At 39.8% G+C, this 27,668-nt stretch overlaps 1 protein-coding gene and 1 long non-coding RNA gene across 4 annotated transcripts; one reads left to right on the forward strand and one right to left on the reverse strand.

The window, feature by feature from the left end:
• Positions 1 to 58: 58 nt before the first annotated feature.
• Positions 59 to 23,870, forward strand: PSMA5 (proteasome 20S subunit alpha 5). Its single transcript, XM_038541080.1, has 9 exons — positions 59 to 217; positions 4,745 to 4,811; positions 9,676 to 9,802; positions 12,053 to 12,120; positions 13,461 to 13,568; positions 13,710 to 13,768; positions 14,316 to 14,418; positions 15,438 to 15,524; positions 23,620 to 23,870. Exons 1-9 carry the CDS (start codon positions 189 to 191, stop codon positions 23,695 to 23,697), a joined length of 726 nt encoding a protein of 241 aa, XP_038397008.1. The 5' UTR covers positions 59 to 188; the 3' UTR covers positions 23,698 to 23,870.
• LOC111096352 lies at positions 23,028 to 27,555 on the reverse strand. Of its 3 annotated transcripts, none has more exons than XR_005361039.1 (3): positions 26,247 to 27,555; positions 24,645 to 24,793; positions 23,028 to 23,835 (listed from the first exon to the last, which is right to left on the reverse strand). It is a non-coding gene; the product is annotated as an uncharacterized LOC111096352 (long non-coding RNA). The 3 variants fall into 3 exon arrangements; XR_005361037.1 differs by having other exon boundaries at positions 25,666 to 27,555; XR_005361038.1 differs by having other exon boundaries at positions 26,859 to 27,554.
• Between the last annotated feature and the right edge of the window lie 113 nt (positions 27,556 to 27,668).

Below are 27,668 nucleotides of genomic sequence, written 5' to 3' on the forward strand. Positions count from 1 at the left end.
TCACGTCGGCGGGAACTACGACCAACCAATCGGAGGCCGTCACAGGCGGGCGGGCTGAAGGGGTCGCAGGCGCACGCGCGGTCGGGAGCAGGGCCTCGCGCTGTGGTGGTGCGGGCGAGCTGGGTGCCGGCGGGCTCGTGTTGGCTCTCAAAGACCCCGCGTAGCGGCTGCCGCCTTCTGCCCTCGCCATGTTCCTCACTCGGTCTGAGTACGACAGGTCTGTGCGTCGGGGTGGGGGGATGGGGCCGGGCTTCTGGGCGGGCAGGACCGGGGCCCGGCCCGGCCTGGGTTCTGCCGTGTCATGGGGCGCCCCGGGAACCCGAGTCTGGCCCGGCCCGGGGCATCTCTTGCCGTCCCCGGCCGCCCGGGGCGATTCCCCGAGCTAGACTCGCGCCGGGTCCTACCGCTGAGTCACTGCTGGGTCGCGACTGGGTGCGGAAGCGGGAAGCTGCGCTTTGTGCTCAGAGAGGCCGAGGGGCCGGGGCTCCGACCTTTAACCCGGAGGAGTCCAGGGGTCGCCGCCTCCCGCGTTCATCATGACTGCCTTTAAAAAAAAAAAATGTGCACGTGTTGCCTGAAAGAAAAAGCAACTAGAGATTCTTTAATGGCTTTCATAATTTCAGCTCCCCTTTCCTTCTAGGGAAACAACCTCGTTTTGTTTCTTAGTCGTGGAAGTACAGCGGCCTTTTCTTGAAATGTAGGAGGGCGTGCTGGGATGTGTACTTTTATGCAAAAGCGCCGAGGCATTCTCAGTTCTGCAGAGATAAAGAGTGTGGAGTCTGATTTTATAGGAACTGGAATTTAGAGTGGTTCTCAAGAGTTTCCTCATCACGCTGAGTCGACCAGACCTGGGCTTTTTTGACTTTTTAAGAAGCTTATAGCAAGCTAGTTGTGTGTTAGGGCCAGATCTGTTCTCGAAATTAAGGTTGTGAAATTGTTGTATTTATTTTAAAAAGCAACAGTTTTCAGGACTTGGAAGTACTAAATAATATTAAATTGTGCATATTTAAGCTGTAGACATTTTCACTTTCAGTTTTTGTTTTGGTCAGTTAGGTTTTCATCTACTATAGAAGGTTTTTTTTTTTTTTAAGCCCAGAAGGGCAGATTTTCCTTTCCTACTAGGTCCTTAGGAGCTGCATTTCTTGTGAAAGTATACGTTGACCCTGTCAAAATTTTAACACCTGGAACTACCACTTTTTTATTCTTTTACTGACTCTTAGAATAGATAATGTGAAGTTTAAAAACTGACAGCTTTTCCTACTGTCCTATAAAATGACTCTTAGTATGTATATCCCAGAGCATTAAAAGGAATCTTCTTTAGGTGATAGAATTTTGAGTTATGGTGTACATGATAGAAATTGTTATCCTGATTTATCAGAAAACCTTTATCAAGATTTTGTGATCTTTAACATCTTCAGTGACTGCTTTGTGTTACTCATTTTTGTATCTTTCCAAGAATGCCTAAAATACAGCTTTTTAAAATTCTCTTAGCTAATATACTTGAATGCTTGCTGTGTACAAGGCACTGTTTAGTTGCTGGCCATACAGCAGTGAACAAAATCAAGATCCTTACTCTCATATGGGAGACTGTCTTTTAAAGAACTATCTACAAAAATAATTATAGTGTAAATTGGAAGTGTATTCATGTCATTAGAGAAATTCAAATCAAGTACTATAGGAGTTTTGTTGAGAGAGATTGCATTCAATATTAGAGGATTATTGAAAACTTTAAAAAGGAGCTGGTATTTAAACTGAGTCTTGAGAAAGAGGAAGATTTTAATAAATATGGACTGTAAAAGTCAGTAGTTTTTGAGGCCAAGAATATAGTATGAAAAAGGGAGGGCAGTGGGAAAGCACAGTTCATGTTTGGGAAAATTCTGTTCTGGGTGGCATGTATGATGCATGTATGTATGGGAATGGTGAACTATGGGAAAAACAGGATGGTGCTAGAATCTGAATGTTTTTTTTTTTTTTATGTGTGGTTGAGTTCAGGTCTTACTCTTTGGGCAACCATATGCTATTAATTTTCCTGTTAAGAAGTTTTATAATTGTGTTTGCAGAGATTATTTGACTGAAATAGAGGAAAGAATGAATCAATACCTGTTAGAAGGCTATTATAATAGGTGAAAGGTAATGAGGGCGTTGAGACTGAAAGAAGAGTGTTGAGTTACTATGTGGGAGGAATTGATGTGACTTGGCATGTTGTTAATATGAGAGATGGAGAGAAATGGGTCAGATCATTCAGAACTTTCTAGCTTGGGGAACTGGGAGATTGGAGATGTTTTAAAATAGAAATGAAATAGGAATGGCAGGAGATGGAGCTGATTTTGCAAGGATGGCTGGATTTAAAGAGATATTTCTGGGATGCCTGGGTGGCTCAGTGATTAAGCGTTTGCCTTCGGCTCAGGGCATGATCCCGGAGTTCTGGGATCAAGTTCTGAGTCCTGCATCGGGCTCCCTGTGGGGAGTCTGCTTCTCCCTCTGCCTGTGTCTCTGCCTTCTCTCTGTGTCTCTCATGAATAAATAAATAAAATCTTAGAGAGAGAGAGATTTCATGTTGGAAAATGTTGAGTGTTTGGTGCTAATGGGATATCCTTTTAAAAATGCTTAGGAGGCATTTAAATTAGGAAAGAGGTCAAACTGGTAATAGAGATTTGAAAGTAGTTGGTGCTTAGTGTAAATAAAATGACCCAGGGAAACAGTAAAGTTTGAGTTAGAGGGCTAAGAGTAGAGCCCATGTTAGGATTTGGTAGTACCTCACTAGGGTGAAGTGCTTGAATTAGAGTAAAAATGCTATATTCACATAGTACTTTATACTTTACAAAGTTCTTTCATACTCTATGGAATTCAGTATTAATTATCTTGTAACAGATGCAGCATAGGTTTTGGTTTTTGCTTTTCATTTGAGGGAATTACAGCTAGTTGCAGAACTAGAACTTAAGTCCAGGTCTTCTGTCCTCGCTTTTCACTCAGTCATTTTTAAAAATTGTTCATTGGGTGCCTAGGTGGCTTAGTTGGTTAAGCCTCTGACCAGCTTGTCCTGATCTCAGGGTCCTGGGATCGAGTTCTGCATGGGGCTCCCCTCTCAACATGGAGTCAGCTTATCCCTCTCCCTCGGCTCCACCTTGTGCTTATGCTTTCTTTCTCTCTCAAATAAATAAATAAAATCTTTTTTAAAGAAGTTGTTCCTTAGAGGGGCACCTGGGTGGCTCAGTGGTTGAGCTTCTGCCTTTGGCTCAGGTCATGGTCCTGGGATCAAGTCCTCCATCCAGGGATGTTCCCTACAGGGAGCCTGCTTCTGCGAACTCTGCCTGTGTCTGCTCTCTATGTCTCTCATGAATAAATAAATAAAATCTTTTTTTTTAAAAAGTTGTTTCTTAGAGTTCTGAACTTTTTAAAAAATATTTTATTTATTCTCTGACAGAGAGCACAAGCAGGGGGAGTAGTAGACAGGCAGAAGCAGCAGGCACCCTGCTAAGCAGGTGTGGGGCCTGATCCCAGGACTGGATCATGATCTGAGTCTAAGGCAGTTGCTTAACCAACTGAGCCACCCAAGTGCCCCAGGTTCTGAACTTTTTAAATGACCTCTGGGAAAGGGGGATACTGGGATGGTGGGATTCTTCTTTCACTCCTCATTTAACCCAGAGTAATAATTCCCAGAGGTGGTATAGTGAAATAGCTAAAAGCTTGGACTCTGCAGTCACTTGTGTAAATTCTAATTCCACCTCTGCTGCTTATATGCTGAGGGACTTTGGGCAAATTAGGTAACTTCTATGTGTCTCAACTTTCTCATCTGTGAAATAGTATCTATCTCAAAATGCTACTTCGTAGGATTATTTTGAGGATTAAGTGAGGTAATCATTTAAAAGTTTATAACAATGCGAGGCATATAGTAGATATGCAGTTAAGTGTTAACTTGTATTATTACCTGTTTTATATTTGGGGGATATATATGAATTTTTTTTTGAAGACAGTTTTTGATAAATTTGAAAATGCTGTATTACACATCATATTACATGTTATAAAATCAAAACTCCATAAACCAAGGATTGTAACTATTTTCATTCATTTGTTCAAGTATTTTTGAAGTGTCCATTGTGTCCTGAAAACTTCTGTAGCTAAGACCATGCCTGATGTGTCTTCTCTATAGTGATTTCCAAAAGACTGGAGCAAGGAAAGGTGGGGAAGTGTTTTGGAGAGAAAAAGAAGTCTGGCAAGAAATGGATATAAATCTGTATGGAATAAATAAATTAGCTTAGGCTTTAGGAACTACACAGACCTCCGTCTGTTAAGATACTAATAGTAATTGCTACAAATAAATAAACGTGCTTATAGCTGACTTATACTAAAAAGTAAGATATTAACAGCAAATCCATGTAATGAGAAGAGGATAAGAATAAATACTTATTTTCTTGGGAATCGCCTGGTAGTTTTGGGGCATGAATTTATTGAAGGAATTACAGATTGATTCAGGGTTGAGGCAGAAGATCACCTGCTCTCATTTGATCAGTTTGAAGTCTCTGGGAATAGGACAGAAGTATTCCATACAGAAGTTCCATTTTCTTAAAAAGCTGTACAAAAGCTTTTACAAAAATGTACAAAAAATAGCTACAGATTGCTTTGGGTGAAAGAATAATGATATTTACATCTTGTAGCCATTTGAGCTAAATATCAAGGAACTTGAGTTTCATGTATCTATGCTTATTTTTTCTGCCAATTTTTAATACTTTTTTTTTAATTATAGGGGCGTGAATACTTTTTCTCCTGAAGGAAGATTATTTCAAGTGGAATATGCCATTGAAGCTATCAAGGTATACTATCAAGTGGCAAGTTTTTGAAATTTCATGGCAACCTAATGCTTTGCTGGCAAAATATTTGGAGTGAATGTGTATTAGCTATTTCTTTAGAAAATATTCTTTATCTCCCTTTAACCAAGAACTAACCATTCTAATAGCAATTTCAATATCATTCCTAAAACCTTTTGAACAGATAACTGCTTCATAATTCTATATTATGTAGCTTTTTCTCGTGGGGCTGAAGGGACACGTTTGTGTTCGTAATCTTCTTGGTCATACAGAGAGGGGTATAGAAGTCTAGAGTTAGCACCTGGGAGACATTTTGAACAAATCATTTAAATGATCACCTGTAAAAAATTAGTAAGTAAGCTATACTTAAAGTTAGTTATCACATGGGATTGCATTTGTTGAACTGTGGATAGTCTGAATTCTGATATAGACTGTCCAGGGTAAAGTCCAGGCATCAGTATTTTTAAGGACTCCCTCAGTGAATCTAATATCTAGCAAGGGTTGAGAATCCCTGATCTAGTCCAACCCTTCACTCTGTACTTCAATCAACTCTACATCCTCAAATATTTATAGAATCCTAGTCCCACCCAGATGTGCAAACCAAGAATAATCCTCAGTTTTGGAGGGTTTCTCCGTTAAGCTCCTTACTGTGATTTTCCAGATTGCTTAAAGATAGGTAGGTGGCATCCGATCCCTAGCCCTATGTTGGACTAAGAAATAGTGATGTGGCCTTTAATAGATGTGACTTAACCTGTGTGAAAATTCAGGCTTTTTGGTATTTAAACTACCTGGTATTTATTTATTTATTTTTATTTATTTATTTTTTTATATATATTTTAAATATTTTTATTTATTTATTCATAGAGATGCAGAGAGAGAGAGAGGCAGAGACACAGGCAGAGGGAGAAGTAGGCTTCATGCAGGGAGCCTGACGTGGGACTCGATCCACGGTCTCCAGGATCACGCCCTGGGCTGCAGGCGGCACTAAACCGCTGCGCCACCGGGGCTGCCCAACTACCTGATATTTAAACAATTTATGAGCTGCCAGTGAGAAAGCAATTTGATAACTTTAAATATTCAATAGTATGAAAGGAGCTGGAGAAATGACTAGGAATGGCTGACAAGTAGGAATTGTCATTTGAAGGTACTGTATGGATGGCATGAGTGAGATACAGCCAGCAGAAATGGAAAAAAATTGCCTTTGGAGTAGGTTTTTTTTGGGGGGGGAATAATTTGTGGCAGTATCAAAATTAATGTATTATACTGAGGATCTGGACATTGGTTATAATTAAAATACTAAAGAAATAACTACGTAAAGTTAAATGTTCTCTCACTTTGCTTCTCCGTTTCCCCAGTTCCCATCAAGGGTTAGGGTGAAGTTTAGGCAGAACTTTAATATTGAAACATCTGGGGGTAAGTGTAAATGTTCAAAAGAAAATTATCTTGATTTTGATATATTTTATAAAGTAGACTGTCTTGAAACTATTAATCCTTTTTTGAGTGGAAGCTTAGGAAGTTATTTAAGTGGAGGCCAAATTGAATATGCTGAGAACTTATTCTTGTAATATGAGAATATTTCATCCACAAAATAATTATAGTACCCAGGGACTGACATTTTGCACCAGGTATTTCTTTGTTGGGGGACCATCCTGTGCAAGGTAGAATGTTTAGCAGGATCACTGGTCTCTACCCACTAGATGCCAGTAGCAATACATTTCCAACCATGACAACCAAAAATGTCTCAAGACTTTCCTCTCCAGATATATGTCCTCCAGAGAGTAAAATGGCCCCTGGTTGAGAACAACTTCGCTAGATAAAATTTAAAAGTAGGTATGAATTCTGTCCTCTTCTGTTCAGTTGGAGATTTAAGAGCAATACAGAATATATAAAACAACTAGAGAACAACTAAGTGCCAAATTAAATTCAACGATAATATTTTCTGATTAAAAATTTTATTAAGGTATAACTGTATGTAGTTTCAGAGTCAAAAGATAAAACAATTACAAAAACTTCTTAAAAAACAGCAGTCCCTGAAGATTGTCCCCTTTATCTTCAGTTTCCCGAAAGCAACACTTTAAAATCTTTTTAGCTGATAATTTTCTTGGCATTAACTTCGTATTTCTAGCACAGACTTACATATTTTTGTTTTGTTTTGTTTAGGTATTATCCACAGACTTTATATTGTGGAGTGTGATAATTTCTGCCCCTAATGACACACAGACAGACAGATAGACATACACACAATTTCCTACTGTGGTGGGGGTAAGGTGACCCACTCAATATATATATCATATTTAGCATAATTTTGTAAGATCACTAGTCAACATTTTTATCTGTATGATTGTGTAAGTACTATTCACAGTAAGCCATTTTCCCATTTCTGCACAGTATTTTCCTGGGAGTTGAGTACTCTCTTCTTAAAAAAAAAAATGTGCTTAATTTAATATTTATATATCACAAAATCACCCCAAAGTCTCTCAAAATACCCAGGCACTTAAAATAGCCTATTAAAGATTCTTAATCTTGGGGCTTGATCCCACCACCCTGAGATCATGATCTGAGCCAAAATCAAGAGTCGGATGCTTAACCAACTGAGCCACCCAGGCATCCCCTTTTTAAAGATTTTATTTATTTATTTGAGAGAAAGAGCAGAAGTGCTCAGAAGTTTGAAAATCACTGCTCTAGAGAAAACTGCCCCTTCTCATTTCATGCCTGAAGAGCGTTTCAACTAGTTTGTGAGAGCTGAACGGGGAAAGGCTGAGGTTCTTAACATTAAGCTTGTCAATTTTTACTTAATGCCCCTATTTTCACTGTAGTCTTTGACTGTGCTTAGTGTCCCCCAACCCAGAGACCACTCTATTTTACCCTCTCCAGAGTCTTCTACAGGAGTTAGGGTGAGGCCATTATCTAGCTTTACAGCACAGGGACAGGGATCTGGAAATCTGTTTCTTAGGTAGACATTGAACTGATCTTAATTTTTTTTAGCTCCTCTGTCTATTGCCAGAGGTCCTTGTTGCCACCATTTCCTTTTTTGGGGGGTTCTATGATATAAATCAGATAGTTTCTTGATTTTCTTTACCACTGGTTTAGGATTCAGAATTCACAGATCTGCTAAGTAACTTATCACTAACTCATCTTCTTTGAAATTTTGTTGCTTGTCTTTGCCCATTCTCTTTGTCCCAGTATATTTGTTTATCTCCCCCACCCCACCCCAGCCTTTAATCTTGTACTATTACCAGGCTGGGGAAAGGAGTAGAGCTAATGTGTGTGTTCAGTCTATACCTTTTAACTAGAAGTATGAATACTCATTTTTTTTACATAAAATTCTTTTATAGTTCATCTCCTAGAGTTATGCATGCAAACACTGATTAAGATATTATATAATAAGGGATCCCTGGGTGGCGCAGAGGTTTAGCGCCTGCCTTTGGCCCAGGGCGCAATCCTGGAGACCCGAGATCGAATCCCACGTCAGGCTCCCGGTGCATGGAGCCTGCTTCTCCCTCTGCCTGTGTCTCTGCCTCTCTCTCTCTCTCTCTGTGTGACTATCATAAATAAATGAAAAAAAAAAAAGATATTATATAATAAAAAATTGGTATGTGCATTTAAAAACACTTAAAGTCACGACTTTACCCATTTGAAAAGTAGTACATCTATGTATGAGACATGATCAGTGTGCAGACATGTTAAACGTGTTATGCATAATGATTCGTGGAATTCTTTGGAATCCTTTGCAATAACAGTCTGGTGGCTTGCACTGGCAGGCATTGGTTTGTAGAACTAATTAAATAATAATGGTAATTCAGAGGAAAGAGCACATTTAGTCATGGAAGGCTTTATGAATGGTGGGTGGGATTTGGATAGTCAGAAGATTGTATTCAAGGGGAGAGACTGCATGAGCAGAAGTGCAAGGGTAGGAGATAATATAGCATGAGAAAATGGGTTAGGCTATACCTGGTGGATTTTTTTGGAGAATACTGAGTAATAAAGTTGGAAGAGAAGAGTGAGATTAGGTTTTGAGGGCTCTGGAAGCTTATTTGGATTTTATGTTACAGACAATATAGGGAGATGTTAATTCTTCAGAGAAGTATAATGAAAATAGCATTTATTAGATCAGTCAGGCCATAACATGAAATATACATTAAGAGAAAGATTAAGTAGGGGAGCCTAAGTAGGAGACTATTGAAGTAATCTAGGCGTATAAGAAGAATGACTAAATTTATTATTCATTTATTAGGCACCAGGCACCATTTTAAGCCTTTTATATATTAATATGTTTATTCTTCTTGATGTATTTTGCAGATAAAGAAATATAGGAGGGTGGTGACTAGGATGGTGCCATGGAAATGGAGAGATGAAATTAAGCTATATTGTGAACTGCTAGTGACCTCAAAAGATTAAGTTAATATTTTTATGTTGGTAATGGGTGTTGCGATTTCTTTTTTCTTCCTTTTTTTTTTTTTTTTTTTTCTTTTTAAAATACATTATTTTTCTGGAGGTCACGTAAATTTGAGAAATAATAGTGTTTGGGACAAGTCAAGATGGCAGAGGTGAAAAGAAAAACATTAGAGTTTTATTGTTTTTTTGCATGCCTGTTTAGAACTTTAGAATCTGCTCCTCCAAAATATTGGCATTAGAGTTGATCCTTTCCCACATATTTTTAAGAACTTAGTGAACTTTCCCGTTAGAAGAACAAAATTCTGTAAATTAGTGCTCTTGCCATAGATAGGAATACTACATTACTTATTAGGGGTCTGCATACTAGATATGACTTGAAACTTCTGTCTTGTGAAGTTATTCAGAGAGATCCCTGGTGAGTATGTGAGACTGTTCTTTAACCTGTACACGATAACCATAACACGTTTCTTTTTAGCTTGGTTCTACAGCCATTGGGATCCAGACATCAGAGGGTGTGTGCCTAGCTGTGGAGAAGAGAATTACCTCCCCACTCATGGAGCCAAGCAGCATTGAGAAAATTGTAGAGATCGATGCTCACATAGGTAAGGAGTAGGGGAAAGCCGTTCTGTAGGATCTGGCTTGGGTTAGTCTTCTTTGGCTTTCCAAGGGAGGTGCATATTAGATGAATATCTTATTCCTTTGTTAGCTATGGTTTTTCAGGTAGTAGGCCAGTGTGCATAATATAATAGTAGGAAGCAGCTGTAGAGCTCACCTACTCCCAGAAGTTCCTTTCTCCTTCAAATTTAGACTTGGCATGTTATGATGGTTGTTGAACTATGTAAAGGTTGAATCGGCCAGCTCCCTATGATTGGGTCTTCAGTGATGCATAATGTTAATCCTGATAGAAAACCATGAGAGTGATCATGTGGAAAACTAGAGATGTCCACTAAAAAGAGGAATTCTTAAAGCTCTTTAGGGTGACTAAGGTTCAGAGAGCATAAGAATATTTGAGCAGATCCGTCCTCTTCCTCTGTTTTCAGATTTATCTTTTTACTCTCTGTCACCCTCTACATCCCTCACCCACACCGCAGCACTTTTTTTTTTTTTTTTTTTTTTTGGTCTCTGTTTAAATTCTCCTGCCTTAGCTTCTGGCATCATTATAGTATTACAGGGTGAGTAGTTCTGCTTATTTATAGCGTGGTATTTTAGTTGGCTGTCCAAATTTTCTTAACCTACTAGTCATCTTATTAATGAAACATCAGTAAAATCAGTAAAATAATTACTTGAAGGCCTTAGAACCAAATGCCCTGGTGACTCTGAGAGCTTGACATTATTTCTTTCATGGATATAGAAACTAAGATTTAATCTTTTAAGATTAGAACATTGTTTCTATTTTAACTCAAGTCACCTGTCTTTTGGAGATAGATCAGTGTCACTTTAGCAAATTGAGAACCTACCGTGTGCCAGATACATGCTAGTCATCAGGGATACAGAGAGAAATGAGACATAGTCCTTGTATTTCAGAAGCATACAGCCTAATGGTGAAGGTGGACATGTAAATAAGAATATGCAGTTGAGTGATATAAGGTATTAAGAAAGGCTATAGTATGTGCTCAGTAGGGGTACAAAGGAGGAAATAATTAGTTTTGTCTGGAGCCAGTGGTAGTGGGTGTTGAGAAAAGGATTCTATAAAGGTGAAGCTTGAGCTGAGTTGAATTGCAAAAGATCAGGAAGTGTTCAAGTGAACAAGTGTTTGGGTATAGCAAGGGAGAGCACTGTGGTTAGAGAGAATAGAAACCCTTGATGGTGTAAAATATGGAATACGTTGGCACAAACAGTTTGGTATAATTGGGAGGCAGACTATAGCAAGAAGTGAGCTTGGGATCAGATAGTTGGAAGTTCTTTTTATTATTATGCTAAAGAGATTGAACTTGATCCTTTGCATTGATGAGAAAGATTTTAAGCATTGAGGTAATATGATCAGATGAATATTTTAGAAAGGCCATTCTGATTAACAAGGTTGCATGGTAGAGTGAAGGGATTTGAGACTGGAAACAGGGAGACCACGTAAGAAATTTCCTTTAATCCACATGGAAATAATGAGGGCCTTAACCAAAGCAGTAGCCAGAGAATGGAGAAAGTAGGATTAATGCCAGACAGGTCAATTTGATAGAGATTGATAGAATTTGGGGTCTGATTGGTTGTGAGGGCCAAGGAGTCTAGAAGGGAAAGAACTTGATTTGAGTCAGTGGTACGTCCAAGGAGATATTAAGCTAGGTTTGAAATGTGGGAATAAGGCTTAGGCTGGAGATACAGAGTTTGAGTCATGGCATATAAAGTAATAGCCATAACTTTGGCATCTTGGACCGTTAGGTAAACTTTCTCTCTAAACTATGTGGTTTGTATTTGGTCAGAAAGATGAAAAAGCTTTTGATTTTATCATAGGGTCTTTCACCATAGCTCATAGTGAGATGGTTATTTTTTTATCTTTATTTCTTCTGTTGGAATACTAGTGTTTGCTTATTTTGAAAGTGCATTGTGGTCACAAAGTGCTAAAGGGATGCTTAAGGATGTAATATGTGGAAAATCATGTTTGTTTGGCTGTTCTTTTCTGTCTTCTATCTTATTGGACTTCTGTGTTATTGTGGGTGGTTTTTTATTTATTTGTAATATAATTCTATTTGTGTTCAGTACAGATAATCAAATAATTTCCCATCTGTCTCTTGGGTATATTGCCATGGGATTGCTATATGGCTGCCATGATTCCATTTCAGTATTTCAGTTACTTCCTGAGTGGATGAAAGAGTCTGCAAGGATTTGGCCCCTGGGTCACTATTGCTTTTACATTGCAGGTTGTGCCATGAGTGGGCTAATTGCTGATGCTAAGACTTTAATTGATAAAGCCAGAGTGGAGACACAGGTAAAATTAGCATCATCTCTCTTTTTTACCATGATGCTTGAGTTCCTTGTTAATGACGATATAGCTGCCTGGGCTATCTTGCGGGTTATCTGTGTTAATGTCAAATGTAGCTGTTGGGAGTGGTTTTGGATAGAATCCCTAGTTTATAACTTTCTGAGGCTTGGGGTCTAGCCATCCAACCATTGCAGCTTTAAGGAAGCTGACAAATAGTGCTGACAGTCTCTTGCTTCTTTTTGATTTGCCTTATATAAAGCAAGCTTTACACTGCCTTCTGTTCCCTAATTGACTTTTTGTGGGAGCACCATAGCAAGAAGTGGATGTAGCTAAAGAGCATTCTATCCCAACTGCTTTGGTGTTGGGCTTGCAAATAACAGCTCTCCTGTGGCAAGTAATATTATGGTTCCAGGTGACAGATACTGATCAGGAATACTGATATTTTCTGCTTGGAGAATAGACCAGTAAGAAAAAATCTGATTGGTAAAATTTTTTTTGCATTTATTTTCAACTTTGCTGTCAGACTTATATACAAGTAAGTCATTAATTTAAACGCCAGTGGGGCACTTGGGTGGCTCAGTTGGTTCAGCATCTGCCTGTGGCTCAGGTCATGATCCCAGGGTCCTGGGATTGATCCCCACGTGGGGCTCCCTGTTCAATGGGGAGTCTGCTACTCCCTTTCTCTCTCCTCTCTCCCCCACCCTGCCTTGCTCATCATGCATGCTCTCTCTCAAATAAATAAAAGCTTTAAAAAAAAATTTAAACACCAATAAACACAATGATGAGATAAGGTCTGTGAGGGAAAGTGGCACTTAACTGTTAGCATTCACTTTGTGCAAAGACTAAGTTTGGTTATATGAGGGGTTAACTGGTTTTCAATGGAGTCATCCTCTAGTCTGTCATTACTTAAGAGTCCTTTTGATCAGAGTTTATTTGCAGAGCTATTTCTCTTTCTCATGTAGTCCCAAGCATTTGAGTTTAGTGTTAAGGAAAACGAAATGGAGCTGAGCATTCAGTTTACAATCACAGTTCACAGGGATGTGTGTAGTGGGATGGTGGGCTGCTTTAATGCTTTTCTTATTTAAAAGGTAGACTGTTTTAGGGGCACCTGCGTGGTTCAATTGGTTAAGCGTCCAGCTCTTGATTTCAGCTCAGGTCATGATCTCAGTATTGTGGGAGTGAGCCCCACATCATGCTCTGTGCTCAGTAGGGAGTCTGCTTGAAATTCTCTTTCCCTCTCTGCCCTCCACCACATGTGCTCTCTCTCTCAAATAAATACATAAATCTTTAAACAAAAAAAAAAAGAAGAAGAAGAAGAGGTAGACCACATTTTGCTCTTCTTCTAGAACCATTGGTTCACCTACAATGAGACAATGACAGTGGAAAGTGTGACTCAAGCTGTGTCCAATCTAGCTCTACAGTTTGGTGAAGAAGATGCAGATCCAGGTGCCATGGTGAGTGTGGTGTTTGTGTCAAGTTTTCTTGCTGTTCTAAGGGATGCAGGATATTTGTCTTCTGAACATACCTTTCTCAGCCCCTCTGACCGCCTACTTCAATAGCCATTTATCTTAAGACCTCTTGTTTTTTGGTTCTAGTCTCGTCCCTTTGGAGTAGCACTGTTATTTGGAGGAGTTGATGAGAAAGGACCTCAGCTGTAAGAATAATTTGCCATTTTTTCCTGTTTCTTTTTTGGTAGAATTTTTAATTTGGGTTGGGGACTTGCTTAAATCAACTGAGAAGATTATTATAGAATTACAGAAAATGAGGGGCGTCTAACTCTAAAGTTCAGTGATTGTGTGCTCTTTATATAGAAAGACAAATTTGAGGATTCTATGAAAAACTATTGACACCACTGCTAATTCTGGGAAGAATTAAAAGTAACTTTGTTACTATGGTCAGGATGCATTTTAGAGCTTTGTTTTAGAACATTGATTTGCTCCTTATTCTCAAATATTATTTAGGTAAGCCTACTCAGGTGCAATATTTATATCATCTGTACTTCTGAATCTCTGAGGAATTTATTAAACGCTTTTTGAAAGATCTGGTTCTCTAGGCACAGAATGTCTTTGGACCTGTGCCTCAGTATTTTGGTGGTTTCCTGGCTGCAGAGCCAAGCATTTATATTCTTCAGTGAGATGTTTGTTTCTTAAAATGCCACCACGCTTCATTTTAACCACCCCTCCTTTGGGGGAGTTTTGTAGGTTTCATATGGACCCATCTGGAACCTTTGTACAGTGCGATGCTAGAGCAATTGGCTCTGCTTCAGAGGGTGCCCAGAGCTCCTTGCAAGAAGTTTACCACAAGGTAATTGAGCCTTCTCACAACTTTTATTATTATTTTTAAAATCAGGGTATAATTTACATATAATACAGTGGGCAGACCTTAAGAATTGAGTTCTAGGAGTTTGACGGTTATATATACCCTTGTAAGCACCACCTAAAACAAAATGTAGACTACTTCCCTCACTCCCTAAAATGCTTATCTCCTCTCCAGTCACTTTCTTCCTCCCTGGTAACCACGTTTACCACTATAGATGAGTTTTGTCTGTTCTTGTCATTTTTATAAATACACTCATATAGTTCGTATTTTGTGTTTGCTCTTTTTTGTTCAATATATTGTTTTTAGGATGCATTCACATTTTTGTACTTAACAGTAATTAATGCTGAGTGGTATACCATGGTGTAGGTTTACCACAGTTTATTCTTTATCTTTACAGCTTTACTTAATAATTATATTTCCTAGTCTGGCTCTTGAAGCAAGTAGGTATTTGGTACTTTTTATCTTGTAGGCTGGGAAAACTTGGTTTTGGGGGATTCATTGTTGTAGTTGAAGGCTGCCATACTCATTCATATGATTTACACAGGGGTGCCTGCTTCCATGAACCGCTGGTAGTTTTGATTTTATGTATGAAAAAGATTGGGTTCATGGGTTCAAAACAGTACAAGAGCAGATTTGCCAAATCAGTGGGCAACCTTTTTAGATTATTTGGGAATTCTCATTCATAGAATATTCCCAATATTATCTTGCTTCTGTATTAAAGAAGATAACTAGGGAAATGTAGCCCTTTCCACTTTTTCAAAGATCACGTAGATGAAAGTGGGTGACTTTGATCTGGTTCAAAATAAGATTTTTTTTTTTCCTTTGAATAAATGTATTAACGGTTTACTTGAATTCTAGAGATACTTGTCATGCACTGTACTTACTAAGCCACTTTATTTATTAATATTTGCCAAGTTATTTCTTCAGGGAGATACAGGGGAAATCTTTGAAGGAAAGTGGAATTAAATTATAATGGCTACTCTCCTTACCCTTTTTGTTTCAAGTCTATGACACTGAAAGAAGCTATCAAGTCTTCACTCATCATCCTCAAGCAAGTAATGGAGGAGAAGCTGAATGCAACTAATATAGAGGTATTTTTTGTTCCATTATTTTTATTCGGATATCATAGCTCCTGTTGCTAAAGGTTGAATGGATGGAGATCATTCATCCCTTCAAAAGTTATTACTATCCTTTGAGTAAGTGATAACAGCAGAAGCCAGAATTGGATGTGTTAAAGAGTAGAAGGGAGGTGGACAAAACAAAAGTGGGCTCCTTTCTCAAGGAGTTATTACTATCCGCAGAAGGCAGCATTAAAGAAAGGGATTTTTGTCTTTTTAAGCATGAGAAAAGACTTGAAAACAACTTTTATACACTGAGAAGAAACTAGTGTATAGAAGCATGCTAAAAGAAACAAAAGCAGAGGTTAGTGATGGAAAACTAAAAGAGGGAAGGCATATTACAAATGAAGGAATTGATTTAAAGATTAGAACTCATTGGGATCCCTGGGTGGCGCAGCGGTTTGGCCCGGGGCGCGATCCTGGAGACCCGGGATCTAGTCCCACGTCCGGTTCCCGATGCATGGAGCCTGCTTCTCCCTCTGCCTGTGTCTCTGCCTCTCTCTCTCTCTCTCTGTGACTATCATAAATAAATAAATTAATTAAAAAAAAAAGAACTCATTCAGCTTAATATTGAATAGCCATTATATGTCCAGTACTACACTAGATGCCAGGGATACAGACAGAAAATCCAGTTCCCCATTCTGGGAGTATACTGTATGATATAGGGGCCATATAGATAATAACAGTTTGAGACAATACTTCTATAATAGTAATAAGAATGGATTGTCACAAGAACATATGTCCTAATATACTAGGACATTAGGAAAGCTGGCTGGAAGAGGTGATGCTAAAGAATAGAAGAGAAGGGAGTCTAGGAAGATGGAGCAGCCATGGGCAAAGGCTCAAAGATGTGAAATAATATTGTATGTAAAAGGAAAAAACTTTTAAAGATTGATTGATTGATTTGAGAGCGTACTTGTGCAAGAGAACACAGTGTGGAGAGGGGCAAAGGGAGAGGGAGAGTCCTAAGCAGACTCCTCACTGAAGGGGGAGCCCAATGATGAAGGGCTCTATCTCACAACCCTGAGATCATGACCTAAGCTGAAACCAAGAGTTGGATCTTAACCCACTGAACCATCCAGGCCCCCCTTATAAAAGGAACTTTGAGGGTTTTCTGACTGTTGGGGTTCAAGATAAATGTAAGGTAGTGAGATGGTAAGGGTGACATGGGAGGGTTGTGGACCAGATTCTGACTGCCCTTATTTAGGATGCAAAGTGTAGATGGGAGAAAAAGGGGGTGGTAGTGAGTAAAGATCAAGTAGGTTTGCAGGTGAATTGGGAGAGGAGAGGTCCTGTATTTCCTTAGTGATTGTTACATTATCTGCTGAGGGTGGGTGAATGCAACAGTAGAATTTAGGAGAATGGGAACTATTTGGAAGAGTCATTATGAATAGGGAAAAGGAAGACCAGGATAAGTAAAAGGATTGCTGGGCTACATTAAAATACTAATAGAGGGTTTCTGGGTGGTTCAGTCAAGTGTCTGCCTTTGGCTCAGGTCATGATCCCAAGGTCCTGCCATCGAGCCCCACATCAATTGATCAAGCCCTCTGATCGAGCCACCATCAATTGGCTCCCTGCTCAGCAGGGAGTCTGCTTCTCCCTCTCCTGCTGCCCCCCCCATGCTTGCTCTCTCTCGTTCTCTCTCAAATAAATAAAATCTTTTAAAACATTTTTTCAAATTATTTTTTTGTCAATTTGTTTTTTTTTTTTAAGATTTTTTAAAAAATTTATTTATTTATGATAGTCACAGAGAGAGAGAGGCAGAGACACAGGCAGAGGGAGAAGCAGGCTCCATGCACCGGGAGCCCGACGTGGGATTCGATCCCGGGTCTCCAGGATCACGCCCTGGGCCAAAGGCAGGCGCCAAACCGCTGCGCCACCCAGGGATCCCTAAAACATTATTAAAATACTAATGGAGGGCAGCCCGGGTGGCTCAGCGGTTTAGTGCCACCTTCATCCCAGGGCATGATCCTGGAGATCCCGGATCGAGTCCCACGTCAGGCTCCTTGTATGGAGCCTGCTTCTCCCTCTGCCTGTGTCTCTGCCTCTCTCTCTCTCTCATTAATAAATAAATAAAATTTCTTTAAAAAAATAATAAAATAAAATACTAATGGAGAAAAATAATTTTTTAAAATTAGCAGAAGGACACTTGGGTGGTTCAGTGGTTCGGCTCAGGGAGTGATCCTGGAGGGATCGAGTCCCACATCAGGCTCCCTGCATGGAGCCTGCTTCTCCCTCGGCGTGTGTCTCTGCCTCTCTTTCTCTCATATAAATAAATACAATCTTTAAAAAAATAAAAAACTAGGAGAAGCTGGAATCATCAAACAGATTATTATAAAAAGTCTGGATAGTAGGCATAGTATGTATGTATATTATATTTCAATTAGACAGAAATTTTAAAGGCAACTGCAGTTGTAATCACAAATCTGTAATTAAACCAATTAGCACTTACCACAGTATTTATCAGCGGTACTGAACATAGACTGAGATACTGTATGTTTGTATTAATCCCTGGTGCAGATTTGCTGGTTCAGGGCCTAAGGATGGCTTACCAATAGAGCCACTTCCACAGACTGAGTGAAAGTGGCAAACTTGGATGATGAAACAGAGGCTGGCCTAAAGGTGGGAAGGTCTGAGTGGAGTTGGAGAAAGGGGTTGGGGTTGGGGGGGGGCGTTGCTCCTTGAGCAGTAATGGGGAAAGGAGGGCTTTGGAATGGAAATGGAAAATTTTACTATGTAAATACTGTTTTTCACTTTCTTAGCAAAGATCTTTAAATATTTACCCTTGCCAGTCTTTGAGATGATCAAGCACAGCAAATGCCATGATACCGCCTATCTTGACCCTTTAGGAGGGATTTTGTCATTTCCTTTCTAGTACTTTGTGTTGGTACTGAATGAGATAGGGTCTTAGCATTTCTGCTGAGAAAATCCCCTACCCCTCTCAGAGTAATTCGTAGGTAGCTCTGTTGATTTCACAATGAAAGTTCTGAGGCCTGGGACACCTTGGTGGCCTAGTGGTTGAGCGTCTGCCTTTGGCTCAGGGCATGATTCCGGAGTCCTGGGATTGAGTCCCACATCGGGCTTTCCGCAGGGAGCCACTTCTCCCTCTGCCTGTGTCTCTGCCTCTTTCTCTCTCTCTCTGTCTCTCATGAATGAATAAATAAAATCTTAAAAAAAACAAAAAAAAGTTTTGAGGCCTGCTTGGTTCAGTTGAAACTGCAAAGGTTTTTGGCTCATTCAATTTCAGTGTTGCTTTGTTTGTTTGTTTTTTAAATTTTTTTATTATTATTTATGATAGAGAGAGAGAGGCAGAGACATAGTCAGAGGGAGAAGCAGGCTCCATGTACCGGGAGACGTGGGATTCGATCCCGGGTCTCCAGGATCACGCCCTGGGCCAAAGGCAGGCGCCAAACCGCTGCGCCACCCAGGGATCCCTTCAGTGTTGCTTTGAAAAGAGCATCAGACGTGTCTCCTTCCTATCATTAACTGCATTAATACCTGACTGTGGTTTTTTTCACATTTAAGCAAAAGGGCACTTCGCTGTCCAAGACAATTTACTCCACCAGTACTGATGTTTCTAAATCTAACTGTCCATCAGTCTTTGGAAATGAGGCCCAGAAATCTGTATTTTGAAGTTGGGTGAGTGTGATGGTCAGTCTGAGAAAGTTGGACATTTGGGAGCCACTGCTCTAGAGCATTTCCTCCATCTCTTTTAGGTCCCTGCTCCATCAGTTGTCCCTTGGATCCCTAGCCTCTCCTCTACAAAAAAAATTTCCAAGTCACATATTTTTTAGAAAACAAAACAGGGGCACCTCAGTGGCTCAGTCAGTTAAGCGCCTGCCTTTGGCACAGGTCATGATCCTGGGGTCCTGGGCTCCATGCTCAGCTGGGAGCCTGCTTCTCTCTCTGCCCCTCCCCCACCTGTGCTGACATGTTCTCTCTCTTTCTGTCCCTCTCAAATAAATAAAATCTTTTAAAAAATAAAAGAGAACAAAACAAAATCCACTTTTGTTAACTCCTCCCCCTATCTATGTCCTGTCTTTAAAAAAAAAAAACAGAACCAACCTTGTGGAGATACAGTGTATGTACTATAAAATGCACTTATTTTAAGTGTACAGTTAAGTGAATTTTGACAAATACATAATCGCCACCTCAATTAGGGTATAGAACATTTCTATCATCCAAAAAGTTTTCTCATGTCCCTTTTTAGTCCATTTCTTCCCACTGATCTGCTTTTTGTCCCTATAGATTTGTTTTGGGTGTTCTAGAATTTCATGTAAATGGGTCACACAGTGTGTGCTCTTTGGTGTCTGACTTCTTTCACTCAGTATAATGATTTTGAGATCCATCCTGTGTGTTATCAATAGTCTGTTATATTTTATTGCTGAGAGCTATTCCATTCATCCTTTTTTGTAACCTTTATTGCTAGGTCTCTTTCCAGCAGAACTTTGTTCATTGCCTTCAGCGCTTTCCCCATCATTTGTTCCTCAGTTGCTACCATTTGTTTCTGTTCTTAATATTTCCCTCAGACTGCTTCTTGCTAAGATAACTCCTGTTGGTCAGATTTCATCGTCACATTTTAGACCTATTATTTGACCTTTCTGAAGCAGACTCCTCAAAATTTTGACAGTTCTAAAACTAAACATTATCTTTCCTGAAAACCATTTCATCTTCTCATCTTCCTAATTCTGGCAGATGACACCACTGGGGTACCTGTCATTCACAGCAGAAACCGAGACGACTCTGGCTTCCCCTTTCCCTTCACTGAATCATTCTCTTCACTGACTTTGCACATTTTTAAATAATTCTCATGTCTGTGCCCCCTCTCCCTCCCTACTTTCAAGTGCCTTCTTTTGTTCAGGAACTCCGTTTTCTCCTGCCCTGTATATTTTCAGAGGTTTCCTAACTAGTTTTCCTGCCTGTAGTCTTGCCATCCTTCATTTCATTACAGCCCCCATCATTGTGCTTCTGAAGTTGATTTTCTAAATTACACATCTAGTCTTGCTTGTTCTCCACTTAAAAACATTTTTATAACTCCTGACCACAAGATGAATTTGAAACTTCTTCCACAGTATGATGATTCACTATTCTTAAGTCATAATGTTTAATCTGTTAGGCACTTTGCTAAGCATTTTGTGTGCAATTATTTCTTTTAATCTTCACAGCAACTCTCCAAATGGGTATTCCCGTTTTACAAAAGAGGAAACTGAGGCTTTGAGAGGGTAGAATCATGCCCAAAATAACAGAATTGGTAAATGGTAAAGTCAAAATTCGAACCCACTGTGATTTTGAGGTCCTATACTTATAACCAGTAAATATACTGTCTTTCCTACTTTCCCTTCCCATTTTTATCTCATCCTGTAAGCAACCTCTGCTCCAGCCATTCAGAATCACTTTGTTTTGCAAATATATCATCTTGTTTCATGCTTTTATGCATTTGCACATTCAGTGTGCCCTTCTGCTCCTCCACTGTCTGACCCATTCTTGGAAAACTTTAAGACACAACTCAGCGGGCGCCTGAGTGGCTCAGTTGGTTAAGCATCTGAATCCTGATTTCAGCTCAGGTCATGATCTCAGGGTCTTAAGATTGAGTCCTACTTTGGGCTCCCCACTCAGCATGGAGTCTGCTTGGGATTCTCTCTCTTGCTGTCTAAAATAAATAAAATCTTAAAAAAAAAAAAAAACCTCAAAAGTTGCTTCTCTTTGAAACCTTCTTGACCTCCCTTAGGTCAATCTTTTGTGCCTCTACATATGCTTAGCTCTGTTGTAACACCTAACATTGAAAGTATTTGGCATCCAGCACCCTTAGTAAATAAGAGATTTTCTTCATTTGGATCCCTAGTGCCTAGTACAATTGTACTAGTACACACGTGCTTAATAATTATTATTCAATGAAAGAAAGTATGTTTTACCTATCTCACAGAGATTGGTCAGTTGGGTTTTTGTTTTTGTGGTGTTTTTTGGTGTTTTTCAGATTGGTTTGGTTCTTTAGATTTATTTTAGAGAGTGAGTGCACAGGGATGGGGAGACGGAGAAGAGAGAGAGAATCTTAAGTAGACTCCCAAATGATAGCAGAGCCCCACATAGGGCTTGATCCTACAACCCATGAAATCATGACCTGAGCCAAGACCAAGAGTTTGGACACTCATCTGATTGAGCCACCCAAGTGCCCCCTCACAACGGTTTTTGAAAGAATAAGAAAAATAGAAGAGTATCTTTCATATTATATAAATAAAATTATCATTATGCAAATCCAAGGGGTTCTTTTTATTCATCTAGTGATGAGTGATATTATATAAAGACTCGGTGGCTCAGTCCGTTCAGTGTTGGACTCTTGGTTTCAGCTCAGGTCATGATCTCAGGATCATGAGATCGAGCCCTGTGTTGGGCTTACAGGGTCTTCTGCTCCAGATAATCTCTCTCTCTCCTTCTGGCTCCCCCTCCCCCCACCCCCACTGTAAATAAATAGATAGATAAATAGATAAATAAATAAAATATATATTTTTTTAATGTGCAGTATTGGGCAGCCCTGGTGGCTCAGTGGTTTAGCGCTGCCTTCAGTCCAGGGCCTGATCCTGGAGACCTGGGATCGAGTCCCATGTCAGGCTCCCTGCATGGATCCTGTTTCTCCCTCTGCTTGTGTCTCTGCCTCTCTCTCTCTCTCTCTCTGTTTCTCATGAATAAATAAATAAAAAATATATTTTTTAATGTGCAGTATTCTGTTTTACCTTAGATGAGGCAGAAAATAATAAACATCCTGTAATTGGATGATGCTAATTCTGGCAGTTTTCAAATTATTTAAATATCAGTAATGAATATTACCAAAAATGCCCTAGTATATTTAATTTTAAAGTCTAAAGAAAAAGGCAATATGAGGAAATGACATCTACTGCTCAGTATTGCCCCCAAAACATGGGGAACTATGTTATCAGCAGAGGTAATGGAAAAGTTGGTAGTTTTAGTTAAATGTGAAACTAACTATCTTCTGACCTTGGTCTTTTATTGCTTAAGTAGATTATATCTGGATTGTTGGTTATTAGTAATATCTGCCAATCACAACTGATTTCCTGTTGTCAGTGTTAATGGAATCCTTTCATTTTCATTGCCAGTCCTTTTATTTTTTAATTTTAAAAATTTTTTTAAAGTTTCTTCTTTAAAAAAAAAGAAAAGATTTTTAATTTATTTGCTTGAGAGAGAAAGTGAGAGAGAGAGAGAGAGAGAGCGAGAAACAGCAGAGGAAGAAGCAGACTCCTTGCTGAGCAGGGAGCCAGAGCCAGAACCAGAGCTCAGCTGGATGTGAGGCTAGGATCCCAGGACCCTGGGATCATGGCCTGACCTCAAGGCAGACAGACACTTAACTGACTGAGCAATCCAGGTGCCCCTCATGGCCAGTCCTTTTAAAAAACAAAAATTTGGTGGTTAAGTTGCCTTATGAACAATTTTAGAGAAGACAAAATATACTTAATATTTCGTACTTTTGTTTTTTATTTAGTACTTATTATAATGTTCTAGGCAGTGTTGTAAGCACTTTACATATGTTAACACATTTAATCTTCACAACTTCTGTATAAGTTAGGTGCTATTATTATCCCATTTTACTGATGGAAATTGAAACACTGAGTGGCCAAGAAACAGGTCACACAATACAAGCTTCACTTGCAAGTGGGTAAATACACTTTAAAAATATTTCTAAAAAAAAAAAATATATATATATATATATATATTTCTAAAGGAATCGTTAACAGAAAAAAGTACTGATGCTATGCAATTTGCTGTTGCTTTTCTGATCCTTATTGAAGTAACTTCAAGAAATGACAATGACACCAGGCATTTGGTTAACTATTGTGTGGTAAGTTAACCTCAAAATAGAAAATTTGGTCAATAAGGATTTTAATTTGGGAGTCAGAGAGCTATTTTAGGAACCCACGGCTGGAAAGGATATCCCTGGGACAGCAGATCCCTTAGTTCCTAATGAACAGCTGCATCACTAACACAGCTTCTCCTGACCTAGTGCTATCTGCATGGTAATCAAGCCCAGCTCGTCAACCCTTCTCTGCTTTCTTTGCAGCTAGCCACGGTGCAGCCTGGCCAGAATTTCCACATGTTCACAAAGGAAGAACTCGAAGAGGTTATCAAGGACATTTAAAGAAGCATGATCCTCAGAACTTCTCTGGGACAATTTGAGTTCTCTTAAATGCTTTTAACTTTTAATTCCAGCTTCTGTTCCTTGGAAGAGATCCAGTGTATGTGCATTTTTTTATGATGTCTGTACATAAAGGCAGTTCTGAAATAAAGAAAAATTTCAAATTTGTTAATAGACCGTTCTCTTCTAATGCAGTCTTTTGTTAATATCCCTGTCCTATCAGAGTATCTGTTTGTTCTAAAATTGTTCTCGTGTCTGACTATCTCATGAATCCCTTGAAGTTGGCAGATGAACTCACACTAGTCCAGCTCCTCCCAATGGTTTAGAGATATTAATACCAACGTGAACCCATTTCAGTCCTGCAGTTTCTCTTGATTAAATAGGTACTTTGGCTGCTTTTCTTATATGAAGATGTTAACAAATTGACCATAAAAAACATGTTTTGAGGGTTGGAGTTAATTAAACCAGCTACAGTGTTGTCCCAGTTTTTCTATCTTAATAGATAATTTGGAGGGAGATTTTCGCTTTTAATGAAGTTAACTATAGAAGCCGCCATCTTTTGACCCATTGAGATTATTTAAAGAATCATCTGTTGGAGCCCCCCAAATAGCCATATGAAGTAGATATCATTATCATACTTTGACAGATGAAGAATCTAAGGCTGTGTGTCCATAGACACAGAAAATTAAACTGGGGATTTGAACTCAGATTTTCTGGTTTCATATATCAACTCTTGATTTTACAATGCCAGGTCCTTTGAGCCTACACCCCTATTGAGTGATAGGGAAAGGTCATAGAGATTTGTTTTTTTTTTTTTAATAAATTATTTTTTATTGGTGTTCAATTTACCAACATACAGAATAACACCCAGTGCTCATCCCGTCAAGTGCCCCCCTCAGTGCCCGTCACCCATTCACCCCCACCCCTGGTCATAGAGATTTGAAATATACCTGGACTATATACAACATGGCTAATCCATATGTGGATAATGCAGAATTGATTGCATGTTATCTTCATTGACATTTGTAGGATGTTGTAGTCCATGATGTCAAAATAAATGATGTTATTTGAGTAGGTTGAATTCATACTAAATTTCATACTGTGTTTCCAGGGAAAAAAAAACAACAAAAAACTTGTGTTTATATACATTTGGAAATTGCAATGGCAGGAAACATTTGGAAGAAAATAATTTTGCCCTAGATACATACATAAGGAAAACAGGGAACTAGAGTTGTCACCAATGTTCTGGAGACTGTTTTGGTGACTTTAACCCTGTTATTAAATATTACATGATAGGGGTGCCTGGCTGGCTCAAAATAGAGCATGCAACTTTTGATCTCAGGTCCATGAGTTTGAGCCCCACATTGGGCACAGCAATTATTTTTAAAATAAATACAACACGATAATCATGAGATTCATTTCTCTCATGTTCACTTTAATTAGATCATAGTAGAAATGCCACTGAAAAGTCCTATCACAACTTCTATTTATTCAAATCTAACAAACTTACCGAGTACCTATCCACTATATGCCAAGCAATGTATTAGGCATTGGGGATAGAGTTGTGAAAATACTGGATATGGTCTGCTCCCACGGAGCCCTTAGTGGGGAGAACTAGACAGTACATTCCCTTTAACTATAGGTTCATGAACAAAGCATGTTCCTTTAGGGAGAGGTGGGAGTTGTGTCTCTGAATTATGGATATTATGTGGGGAAAAGCAGATCTTGGCATATCTCGCTTAGCCTCAGCTTCCACTGTTACTCCTCTCGCTGCCTGGGCAGTGTTATTTGTAGTTGGGACTATACAACTAGTGAAACAATAAATGTCATACTCTATAATTCAAACTTGATAATTCTTGAAAGAATAGAATTCCAGCATTCTTGAGAGAGAAGTTTGGTTTTCTGTAGAATTTTAAAACTTTCTACAACGTTTCTATTGTCCAATTTAAATGGGAGGAGAAATGGTCTCACTAGGAAAAGTGATGATTTTGTGATGTATAACTGCTTTCTATCGATACTTCTGCTATAGAATGTATCTTGGAGAAAAGTACAGTTTTGGGATCCCTGGGTGGCGCAGCGGTTTGGCGCCTGCCTTTGGCCCAGGGCGCGATCCTGGAGACCCGGGATCGAATCCCACGTCCGGCTCCCGGTGCATGGAGCCTGCTTCTCCCTCTGCCTGTGTCTGCCTCTCTCTCTCTCTCTGTCTGTGACTATAATAAATAAATAAATAATAAATAAAATATTTTAAAAAGTACAGTTTTTAGTAATAGGTAATTGATATATTTTAGTCCTGCAAGTGAGGTAAGATCTTAACTGTAGTATTTCACAAGGGAGGTCTGACAGTGCAACTTTTGTATATAGTGCCTTTGTCAGATGAAAGTAAAATTCAAAAAGTTCATTCACTCAAAACATTTTCTCAGTGCCATATGCAAAGTACCATGTTCCTAGCAACTGGTCCAGTTTGAAGAAGGCAATATACATTCTGTAAGCATATGGTTGGTAACTAAAAGCAATATATTCAGAAGTGAAGGTACAGAGAACTGCAACAATACTTGTAAAGAAGTGCATTTGGTAATTTCTCCAGGAGATGGCACTGTTGAGTTGGCTCTTTTTCTTTTCCAGACAGACAATAGACCATTCATCTTTGTGTCACCCAAACAAAGAAATATTCCTCTGTAGCCCCTCTTCTTCCCCTAGCTAATCACATGCTACTGGAACTGACTGTCTTGTGATCTACTCCATAGTTGGCATAGATCAAAAAAATAATCTGTATTTAAAAAAATAATCTGACACATGGTAATTAATGGAAAGGTACAAATTGTACACCAGTTTTCAAGCTTTGTCATTTCAGCAGCTGAGAACCTGGAAGACTAGTCTAGTGATTTCAACACTCTGCTCAGATGCCATTCAAAAATATTTTTCATTCCTCAGTCTTACTGTGGTTGTTCTGGGGGAGGGGGGGAATGTAAATTTGTAAATCTTTTTGTTTGCAAATCTCTGTGAGTAGGATTTTAATGTAAACATCGGGTGGGTGCATTGCACCATTTTGCTCTACAGTGAATAATATAATTTCATTTGGGTTTACCTCCAGTTTATAGCTAAAAGTATCAGTGATCTTATTTGGGTGTAACGTTTTGCATATTTTGTCTCTTTCTATTTACTACCTTTTCTACTGAACAGCTTTTAGCATTCCGAAGGGTTGGAGTCCATAAAGTCAAGATTCAAAACTGGTTTTACCTGCGCTGCATGTTCTAAAAGTTAAGTCTGCGGTTTTCTGCGATAAAGGGAACAGCATGGGGGTTTTATTGATTAGAGGCAGAGCCCTTATTTGGTGGGCATCACATACGGAAAACCAAACTTGTGCAATGCACTGCCTGCGGGGTTAAGGCACATCGGTAAAGGCAGCATGCACCCATGAAATGATCGTGTCTGAAGTGGGCACTGGGGAATTCTCTGGCCCCTTTTACCCAGCCCTGATTTCTAAGCTACTTTGTTGAGTCCGGGGACACCAATGAGCCAGTCTATTCTGCCTCTGGCCTAACTCCCTGCAGGAGAGGAAGGTGAGCGAGACCCTAAGTGGTGGAGGGCTCCCGGGGCTTGCAGGAGTCACGGAGGTCCCGGTGTCCATCTGCCTCTGCAGGACCTGCCCACACAGCTCGCGTTGCCCCGTCCGGCAGCGAGGCGGCGGCTCCATCGCACAATGGGCGCTCCCTGCGCCGGGCTTGAGAACCCGAAGCACCGGTTCGTGACGAAGCCCCCTTTCCAGCAGAGCGAGCTGAGGGATTCCCTCGGGAGGCTCTCCCGGCGCCGCCGCAGCCCAGGGGCGGGGGCCGGGGAGTCTCGGCGGGCCCGACCCAGGGCGCCGCGGTGGGCAGCGGGGTCCGCGGCGGGGCGGGGCGGGGCGGGGCAGCGCCCGCGGAACTCGGGCGGCCGGCGAGGCCGCGGGGCGAGCGGGATGACCTCAGCCGCCTCGG

Source organism: Canis lupus, chromosome 6 (genome assembly GCF_011100685.1).
Source record: "Canis lupus familiaris isolate Mischka breed German Shepherd chromosome 6, alternate assembly UU_Cfam_GSD_1.0, whole genome shotgun sequence".
Lineage (NCBI taxonomy): Eukaryota > Metazoa > Chordata > Mammalia > Carnivora > Canidae > Canis > Canis lupus.